Genomic DNA, 10,771 nt, shown 5'->3' on the forward strand with positions numbered 1-10,771 from the left:
GCGACCTGATTGGCTTGCATCTATCCCAGTGCCTGGTAGAGTGTCTGGCGGCGTGGCTCAGTGGAAAGGGCACGGGCTTTGGAGTCAGAGGTCATGGGTTCGCATCCCGGCTCGGCCACCTGTCCGCTGTGTGACCGTGGGCGGGTCACTTCACTTCTCTGTGCCTCAGTTCCCTCATCTGGAAGATGGGGATTAAGACCGTGAGCCCCACGTGGGACGACCCGATTCCCCTGTGTCTACCCCGGCGCTTAGAACGGTGCTCGGCACGTGGTAAGCGCTTAACAGATACCAACATTATTATTATTATTAAGTGCTTAACAATTACCATAAAACAAAATGAAACAAAACAAAACCACCTCAGATTTGCCCAAAAAGCCCTCGAAGAGGCTGGGAGAGCTTAATCCCGGTCAGCAGTCCGGCTCAAGTGTCATACGAGTGTCAAGTGTGTATCACGGAGGTGTCACGTGTGCCCTGAAGGAGAAAGCGTGGGCCTGGGCGTCGGAAGGACCTGGGTTCTAATCCCGGCTCTGCCGATCGCTTGCTGGGCGACCTGGGGCAGATCGCCTAACTTATCTGTGCCTCAGTTTCCTCAACTGTAAAATGGAGATGAAATACCCGTTCCCCCTCCTACTTCGACTGTGAATGCCATGCTGCAGAAGGATCGTGTCCAGCCTAATTAGCTCGTAACCTACCCCCGGTGCTTAGGACGGTGTTTGATACGTAGTAGGAGATGAACAGGTCCCATGAGAAAAGTGTATATCGTGGGAGCGAGGGGTCTCTCCCACCCTGGCACACTGGCGGGGGGCTCAGGAGGCTCAAGAAGACCAGATTACGGGTCCCCTTCGGAGGAGCATGCCAGATGCTCCGTAACCGGGAACGAGCTCCTCTTTGATGGAGAGATTAATAGTTTTCATAATCAAATCGGCCTGGCTACTCTGGGCGCACAGTTTACTCAGACTTGAAAGAAGTGAAGGTAATTGGAAAAAAAAAAACCCCAGCGCCCGCTCCCTCCGTGATTTTTTTTCTCTCCGGTGATTAAACAGCTCTGAGCGCAAACAGCAGGAGCGGAGCTTTGTGTCGAGAGGTTGAATGGGAGGCCCGAGGGGACAGGTGCAGAGGCCCGAGAGGGGGTTACCGGCAACCGTCCGGATCCTCGCCGCTAACGGGCCCTCATTCTTAGGCCGGGGCCCGGCCGGGCCTCGGAGGACGATGGGAGCGGCCAAGTCGAGCTCTTCCCCAGCCGCGGGAAACCCCTGAGCCCGAACAGTAATAATAATAATAACCGTGGCGTTGGTTAAGTGGTTACTACGTGCCAGGCACTATACTGGGCGCTGGGGTGGATACAGAATAATCGCCTTGGACGCGGTCCCTGTCCCACACAGGGCTCACCGTCTTCATCCCCATTTGGCAGATGAGGGAACTGAGGCCCAGAGAAGTGAAATGACTTGCCCAAGGTCACGCAGCGGACAGGTGGCGGAGCAGGGATTAGAACCCAGGACCTTCTGACTCCCCAGGCCTAGGTTCTATCCATTAGGCAACGAGGCCTCATGACCAGAGATACCAAAGTGGAATGGCGAGTCAGTAATGAGCCAGTGACTGCATTTCCATCCACACTTTGCTGGATTTTATTGTCACAGTTTCTGGTGGGCGTTGATTTCCGAGGGGTTTTTTGTGTGCGATATTTGTTTGGCAAGATGGTAGGTGCTCGAGACTGTACTAAGCCCTGGGGTAGATCCCAGCTAATGGGGTTGGACCCAGTCCCTGCCCCACACGTGGCTCGCTGTCCTCTTCCCCATTTTACAGTTGAGGGAACTGAGGCACAGAGAAGTGAAGCGACTTGGCCTTGGTCGCACGGCAGAAAAGTGGCGATGCCTGGATTAGAACCCAGGTCCTCTGACTCCCGGGTCCGGGTTCTCTCCGCTAGGCCACACTGCTTCTGTGCCCTTCTCTTGTCAGTGTGGCCCAGTCCTGGGTCCAGGGCGCGGGGAAACTGTATTATGTTGGTATTTGTTAAGCGCTTACTATGTGCCGAGCACTGTTCTAAGCGCTGGGGTAGACATAAGGGAATCAGGTTGTCCCACGTGGGGCTCACAGTCTTCATCCCCATTTTACAGATGAGGGAACTGAGGCACAGAGAAGTTAAGTGACTTGCCCACAGTCACACAGCCAACAAGTGGCAGAGCTGGGATTCGAACTCATGAGCCCGGACTCCAAAGCCCGTGCTCCTTCCACTGAGCCACGCTGCTTCTCTAACTGTAGTCTGGGAAGCTACCGAGCAGTTGGTAGAGTTGGGATTAGAACCCAGGTCCTCTGACTCCCAGGCCCTTCCCCTTTCCATCAGGCCTTGCAGCTTCTCTATTCCACTGTACTCTTCCATTCATTCATTCATTCAGTCCTATTTATTGAGCGCTTGTGCAGAGCACTGTACTGAGCGCTTGGGAGAGTACAATACGACAATAAACAGTCAGAGTCCCTGCGCACAACGGGCTTACGGTCTGGGGGGGGAGAGACAGATTGGTACTTGCTAAATTCTTAGTCTAGTGCTCTGCAGTCAGTAAGTCCTCTATAAATACTAGTCATCGATTTTGGCCAATCAATCAATCTGCCTAAAAAGTACTTACTGAGCGCTTACTCTGTGCCCGAATAATAATGTCGGTATTTGTTAAGCGCTTACTACGTGCAGGGCACCGTTCTCAGCGCTGGGGGAGATACAGGGTCATCGGGTCGTCCCACGGGAGGCTCCCGGTCTTCATCCCCATTTTACAGATGAGGGAACCGAAGCCCAGAGAAGTGAAGTGACTCGCCCAACATCACACAGCTGACAAACGGCAGAGCCGGGATTTGAACCCATGCCCTCTGACCCCCAAGCCTGGGCTCCTCCCACGGAGCCACGCCGCTTCTCTCTATACCACCCTGAGCCCTCGGGAGGACGCTTGGGAGGACTTCACCCCCCCCCCCCCCAGTAGAGACCTCCGAGCCCATTTCATCTGCCCCGTACAGCGAGGACAGGCTTCCCGGCCCGCTGATTTCTAGGCGGGGAACGCGTCCGCCAAGTCGGTTGCACTGTACTCTTCCAAGCGCTTAGTACACCGCTCGGCACGCGGCACGGGCTCGACGAGACCATCCTTCGACGGATTCATTTCCAGCGTGGAAGAAAGTAACCAAACCCGGGCTCAATCAACCCCCGACTGGCGGATGGTCGAGAGCGGGGAGGGGGGATAAGACCACCTTCCCTTTCCCCCCAGCCCGCCTTATCCCTCCTTCCACGGGGGAAAGACTAGACCTCCACGGGTCAGTCTGGACTCGGGTTGCTCGCACCTGGATTTCGAAGCCCCTCCGAGCTCCTCAAAATTCTCTTTGAGCTGTCGCTTACGCATCTCATTTGCAAATACGAAAGCTTTTCGAGCCGCTTTCCTTCTCCGGCCACATTTGTGTATGAAAACCATCACAGCGTCCATTTGCATCGGGTTATTGAAACATTCGATTAGTTGCCACTTGCCCGCGTCGCTCCCCCACGAAGACGGTCTCCGCCGTTCGGAATCTGGCGCACGCCGGGAAGCGGATCAGAGCCGGGGGCGTTCCCCCCGGCCCCCTCCCGTCTTGGGAAGCAGCGGGGCTCGGTGGAAAGAGCCCGGGCCTGGGAGTCGGAGGTCATAGGTTCGAATCCCGGCTCCGCCACTCGTCAGCCGGGTGACCGTGGCCGAGTCGTTTCACTTCCCTGGGCCTCAGTCACCTCATCTGTAAAATGGGGATGAAGACCGGGAGCCTCACGTGGGACGACCCGATGACCGTGTATCCCCCCCCCCCAGCGCTTAGAACAGTGCCCTGAACATAGTAAGCGCTTCACAGATACCAACATTATTATTATCATTACCAATCCCGGCTCCACCGCTTGCCTGCTGTGAGGCCTTGGGTGAGTCACTTCACTTCTCTGGGCCTCAGTTACTTCATCCGGAAACTGGGGATTAACCCCGTGAGCCCCATGTGGGACAGGGACTGTGTCCAACCTATCTTCTATCTACTCCAGCACGTAGAACAGTGTTTGGCCCGCTCATTCATTCATCCGTTCATTTTTATTGCGCGCTTACTGCGTGCGGAGCACTGTGCTAAGCGCTTGGGAAAGTACGATATTACAATAATAACGCTTAGCAGATTCTATCGTTATTTTTACAGTTTGCGAGTCTCCGAGGGACATGTTCGAGGGAGTGGAAGTCAGGAGACTTGAGTTCTAATTTCAGCTCGATCGTTGGCCTGTTGGGTCGCCTTGGACAAGTCACCTAAACCCACTGGGACTCGGTTTCTTCATCTGTGAAATGGGGATACTGTGTACTCCCAGTGGGGCTGGGACTATGGCCAACCTGAAAATCTGGCATCTCCCCCAACACCTAGCACTGAATAAGTGTCCCGGCACCCAGCACATAATTAGCACTGAATAAATGCCGTTGGTTATCGTGTTTCCGTTTATTTCTATTAATGTCTGTCTCCCCCTCTAGATTATAATCCTGTTGTGGGCAGGGAATGTGCCCGCTCATTGTTGTATTGTCCCCTCCCAAGTGCTTAGTACAGTGCTCTGCCCACCGTAAGCGCTCAATCAATACGATCGAATGAAGTAGGCGCTCAATACATCCAATCGAATGAGTAAAGTGGTATTAGGTGGTAGGACCGAAAGAAAACAGGAGTGCTAAATTGAAACTTTGCAAAGCACAACGTTAACCCTCATTAACGGAGAAGCAGTGCGGCCTAGTGAATAGAGCCCGGGCCTGGGAGTCAGAAGGACCTGGGTTCTAATTCCGGCACTGCCATCCGTCTGCTGGGTGACCTTGGGTAAGTCACTTCACTGCTCTGGGTCTCAGTTCCCTCATCTGTGAAATAGGGATTCAGATTGTGCGCCCCACGAAGAAAGTGGACTGTGTCCAACCTGATTAGCCTGGAACTCCCCCGGTGCTTAGTACAGTGCCTGGCACACAGTAGGTGCTTAATTAAAAAAAAAAAAAGAAACCTCTCCTAGGGCAGAAGGAGATTCTGGGCCATTGAAAAGGATCTTCTCAAGGTAGAGGAGGCCACCCCTCGTGTCAGAAGGCCCCTGTCGAGACTGTGGAAAATACAGTTCCTCTTATAATAATAATAACGTTGGCATTTGTTGAGCGCTTACTACGTGCAGAGCGCTGTTCTGAGCGCTGGGGTAGACACGGGGGAATCGGGTCGTCCCACGCGGGGCTCACAGTCTTCATCCCCATTTGCCAGATGAGGTCACCGAGGCACGGAGAAGTGAAGCGACTCGCCCCCGGTCACACGGCTGCCAAGTGGCGGAGCCGGGATTCGAACCCATGACCTCGGACTCCGAAGCCCGTCCTCCTTCCACTGAGCCACGCCGCTTCCCTTGTGGGTAGCGGCGTGACCTAGTGGATAGACCCCAGGCTTGGGAGACAGCGGGACCCGGGTTCTAATCTCGGTTCCACCACTTGTCTGCCGCGTGACCCCGGGCCAGCAACCCAACCTCTCTGTGGCTCGGTCACCTCGTCTTTGAAATGGGTTTTACGACTGTGGGCCCCATGTGGGACATGGACCGTGTCCAACCTGACTAGCTTGAATCTACCCCGGGGTTTAGAACAGTGCTCGACACAGAGTAAGCCCTTAACCGATGGCGTCATTGTTATGAGACTGGAAGCTCCCCGTGGGTAGGGATTCTGCTCCAGCAGGCTCTCCCAAGTGCTTCGTAGAGTCTGCAGCAAGTGCTCAATAAATAGGATTAATTGATTGACTGGTCCACAGATTCAGGAGAGTCTAACCCAGGCCCCGGGATTGATTCATTCATTCGATAGTATTTATTGAGCGACTGGAGAAGCAGCGTGGCTCAGTGGAAAGAGCCCGGGCTTTGGAGTCAGAGGTCATGGGTTCGAATCCCGGCTCCGCCACTTGGCAGCCGTGTGACCGGGGGGCGAGTCGCTTCACTTCTCTGGGCCTCGGTGACCTCATCTGGAAAATGGGGACGGAGACCGCGAGCCCCGCGTGGGACGACCTGCTTCCCCTGTGTCCACCCCAGCGCTTAGAACAGTGCTCTGCACGTAGTAAGCGCTTAACAAATACCAACATCATTATTATTATTCGTGGCTGTTGGTCTCTGGAATTTTTTCCCAAGGTAGCAACGCGGTCTTTCCTGCCCTGTCCCCCCCCAGCAGGTAGGTGGATGACAAGACTGGACCTTCGAAGTCTCACTGGGCAAAGAAAGACGAGAAGCAGCGTGGCCCGGTGGATAGAGCCCTGGCTTGAGAGTCAGAAGGACCTGAGTTCCAATCCCGCCTCTTCCACTCAAAGTCTCATTGGGCCAAAAATAGATGAGAAGCAGCGTGGCCCAGTGGATGAAGCTCGGGCTTGAGAGTCAGAGGCATCTGACTTTTAATCCCGACCCCGCCACTTGTCTTGGGCAAGTTACTTCACTTCTCTGGGCCTCGGTGACCTCATCTGTAAAATGGGGATTAAGACTGAATCTCACGTGGGACAGAGACCCTGTCTCACTCGATTTGCTTCTGTCCACTCCCGCGCTTAGAACGGTGCCTGGCACCTGGTGAGTTCTTAACAGATACGACGGCTGTTATTAAAGATGCTTGGTATTTTCACATCTCCTGAAGGAATGGTCTGGGCCTAGTTAGGTTGGCTCAGCTGCTTGCTGAGAATTATATTTTCCATCAATCAATCGTATTTACCGAGTAGTTCTCCCCTTCTAAACTGTAAGCTCATTACGGGTAGGGCACATGTCGTCTGCTAATTCTGTTGTATTCTCGCGAGCTCTTAGCACGGTGCTCTGCACAGAGTAAGCGCCCAATATACACCACTGATTAGCTGACTGACCCGTTCGATCAATCGATCAAATTTATTGAGCGTTAAGTAAATAAAAACGATTTATTGTGTGCAGAGCACCGTCTTAAGCGCCTGGGAGAGTATAATGTAACAGAGTTGGGAGCTGACACGACCTTTTCCGTAAGGAGCTTACAGTCTAGCGGGGAGACAGACGTTATTAGAAAGAAAGAAATTACAGATATGGACCTGAGTGGTGTAGGGCTGAGGGTGGGATGAATAAAGGGGGCAAATCCGAGTGCAGGGTTGTCACAGGAGGGAGTGGGAGAAGAGGAAAGGAGGGCTTAGTTAGGGAAGGCCTCTTGGAGGAGATGTCATCTTAATAAGGCTTCGAAGGTGGGGAAAGTCATCGTTGAATAGCTGGAGGGTCACCTAAGTAGTGGCATAAACAGTAAGGTTCAGGCAAACCAAGTCACCGCCTTTTGGAAAATAGGAAAGCTAATTGCCACTGAAACGAATGAGCCACAGGGCCTTTCCAAAGGCCGATTTTCACTTTTGGAAAACAGGAAGGCTAATCCCCATTCAAACGAACCAGCCACCGGGTCTTCCCTCCTGCCGCCGTGTAGGATCCGAGCCCGCTCGGCAGAATCCTCGAATTCTCTCCCTCCTCCCTCTCTCTCCCTTTCTCAGCCTTATCCAGTTTGCTCTTGGCTGCTTTCTCTCCGAAGAGTTCCGGAGCGTTACGTTTGGCTGCTTCTCAAGGCCTAATCCCTGCCTCGCTGGTCGTCTCCCCGACCCCGCCGCCGTACGTTTGGAGGAAAGAAAGGACCGAAAAGATTTACCGTGAGCTTCAAAGTGTGCTCTTTCCCCTAGAACTGGCCTAGGTTCCCTTTCGCAAAAGCTTCTGCCTTTAGTTTAGTATCACGTGCGGTCTCTGCTTCCAACAGTGGAGCTCGTAACAGGCCAAATACTATTAGCCTTTAAGTGACCCAGTTGACACTTGTGTATATTTCTATGATTCTATTTATCTCGATGGTATTGATGCCTGACTACTTGTGTTGTTCATTCATTCATTCATTCAATAGTATTTATCGAGCGCTTACTATGTGCAGAGCACCGTACTAAGCGCTCGGAACGAACAAGTCGGCAACAGAGAGAGACGGTCCCCGCCGTCCGACGGGCTCACGGTCCGATCGGGGGAGACGGACGGACGAGGACGATGGCGATGAATAGAGTCGAGGGGAGGAACGTCTCGTAAAAACCGATGGCGGCTGAATAGAATCGAGGCGACGTACATCTCATTAACAAAATAAATAGGGTGATGAAGATATATACAGTCGAGCGGACGAGTACCGTGCTGAGGGGATGGGAAGGGGGAGGGGGAGGAGCAGAGGGAGAGGGGGGGAAAAGAGTTGTCCGTCTCTCCCTTTTAGACCGTGAACCCGTTGTGGGGCAGGGATGGTCTCTATCTGTTGCCGAATTGTACGCTCCAAGTGCTCGGTACAGTGCTCTGCACACGGTAAGCGCTCGAGAAATACCACTGAACGAACGAATGAAGGACAGAGCTTCGGAAAAGGTGAGGTGGGAGCTTAGTGGTGTGAGATGGGTGCTGATCTTTAAACACTGCAAAACCAAGCAAATCAACAGTAGCTCTGTTACGGGAGCTGAGGTTGCTGCTGTGGATTTTAAACTAGATGGTAAGCCAATCGTTCATATTTTTTGAGCGTTGGGTGGGTGCAGAGCACTGTGCTAAGAGCCTGGGAGAGGAAAATATAACAGTGTATCACAGACGCGTTTCCCTGCCCTCAGCGAGCTTGCAGACTCGCAGAGGGGGAGACAGACTTTAAATGAATGAATAATAATAGCAATAGTAGTATAAATTATATAAATAAGTAATAAATTATGGATAAGTGCTGCGGGGTGGAGGGAGGGGTGATAAAAGGGAGCAAATCCAAGTGCAAGACAGTGGGAGAAGAGGAAATGAGGGTTTGGTCAGAGAAGGCCTCCTGGAGAAGATTGATCGCTAGATTGATTTTCTCAGCCGCCAATCCTTCCCTCTCCCTGGGAGTCAGGAGGACCTGGGTTCTCTTCCCTGCTCCGTCACTTCTGCTGTGTGACCTTGGGGAAGTCATTTCGCTTCTCTGTGCCTCAGTTGCCTCATCTGTAAAATGGGGATTAAGACTGTGAGCCTCATGTGGGACAGGGACTGCGTCTCACCGGGTTATTCGTTCAGTAGTATTTACTGAGCGCTTACTATGTGCAGAGCACTGTACTAAGCGCTTGGAATATACAAATCGGCAGCAGACAGAGACGGTCCCTGCCCTTTGACGGGCTCACGGTCTAATCGGGATTAGCTCCCGAGTGCTTAGTACAGTGCTCTGCACCCAAGGAGTGCTCAATAAACACCATCGACTGATTGAAATACCATCGGCTGATGAACAAATACCTTTTTTTTTTTTTTAAAAAAAAGGTGTTACATCTACACACTTCTCCTGCTGTACCTCCTGTCGTGGCCAGACTCATTCATTCAATCGTATTTATTGAGCGCTTGCTCTCTGCGGAGCACTGTGCTAGGTGCTTGGGAGAGTACGATACAACGGTAAACAGAAACGTTCCCCGCCTGCAAGGAGCTCACAGGTTAGAGATGAGCTTACGGTCTAGACGTCTCGCCCAAATATATTTGAAATGATCGCAGATCAATATCTCTAGGCCCTAGATAACCTTTGTAAATGACCTCTTGATTCTATTCATTTGCCTTGATTCTATTTATTTGCTATTGTTTTAATGAGACGTTCATCCCCTCGATTCTATTTCTCGCCATCGTCCTCGTCCGTCCGTCTCCCCCCGATCAGACCGTGAGCCCGTCGGAGGGCGGGGACCGTCTCTATCTGTCACCGATTTGTCCGTTCCAAGCGCTTAGTACGGTGCTCTGCACAGAGTAAGCGCTCAGTAAATACTACTGAACTATTGAATGATCTTGTCTAGGCGTGAATGTTCAGAGCCCACAAAAATGATGAGCAGAAGTTCTAACTGCAATTAGAAAATTGTAATTACTAATTGGAGCAGATTGAGAATTAAAGCTGCTTAAGATGGACAGACGGATTCATCTCTATCTTCCTCTAGAAAAGCCGCTCAGGTACCGCCTAGATACGTGTTCCCCACTGAGTGATAAACTTGGAAAAGATTAGTGCGCTTTGGGGAGAAGATTTATCCTTTGTTGATTTTGAGGACTGATAGGATTGCGCTTCCACTAGCCTAATTAACCTCACCTCCATTCCTGAAACCTTCGAGTAGCTTTCCGTTTTCAACGTGAGATTAATCGATCGGTGATATTTCCAGAATGCTAGTTATTAAGCACTTTCTGTGTGTAGCCCTTGTAATTATAATGATTATGGTATTTGTTAAGCGTTTACTATGTGCCAGGCACTGTACTAAGTGCTGGGGATGAATACAAGACAGTCGGGTTGGACACAGTCCCTGTCCCATTTAGTAATGATAGCGGTGGTATTTGTTAAACGCTTACTATGTGCAGAGCACTGTTCTAAGCGCCGGGGGAGATACAGGGTCATCAGGTTGTCCCACGTGAGGCTCACGGCCTTCATCTCCATTTTACAGGTGAGGTCGCTGAGGCCCAGAGAAGCGAAGTGACTTGCCCACGGTCCCACAGCTGACAAGTGGCAGAGCCGGGATTTGAACTCACGACCTCTGACTCCCAAGCCCGGGCTCTTTCCACTGAGTCACGCTGCCGCTCTATGGGGCTCACACCCTCTATCCCCACTGTAGAGCCGAGGTAACCGAGGCCCAGAGAGGTGAAGCGACTTGCCAATCGCTTGCCCACTGCGAGACAATCGTGGACGTAGGAAATGTTCAAAATTAAAACTGAAGTTCAACTCTGATTTAAAATCACATTAAAATTTAAATCATTTCGTCTAAATCGGACTGAAAATGAACATTTCGGTCCCTCCGAGGGATAAGA

The 10,771-nt window shown here is 52.0% G+C and overlaps 1 protein-coding gene across 1 annotated transcript in view; it reads left to right on the forward strand.

Annotated features, from left to right (window-relative positions):
- Positions 1-4,454, forward strand: part of SAAL1 (serum amyloid A like 1) — a 43,205-nt gene extending 38,751 nt beyond the window's left edge. The window contains exon 12 of the mRNA XM_029059814.2: positions 4,174-4,454. Within this exon, the coding sequence (XP_028915647.1) occupies positions 4,174-4,281 (108 nt within the window). The 3' untranslated portion in view covers positions 4,282-4,454. The remainder of the gene's footprint in view (positions 1-4,173) is intronic.
- Positions 4,455-10,771: the final 6,317 nt, after the last annotated feature.

Source organism: Ornithorhynchus anatinus, chromosome 3 (assembly GCF_004115215.2).
Source record: "Ornithorhynchus anatinus isolate Pmale09 chromosome 3, mOrnAna1.pri.v4, whole genome shotgun sequence".
Taxonomy (NCBI): domain Eukaryota; kingdom Metazoa; phylum Chordata; class Mammalia; order Monotremata; family Ornithorhynchidae; genus Ornithorhynchus; species Ornithorhynchus anatinus.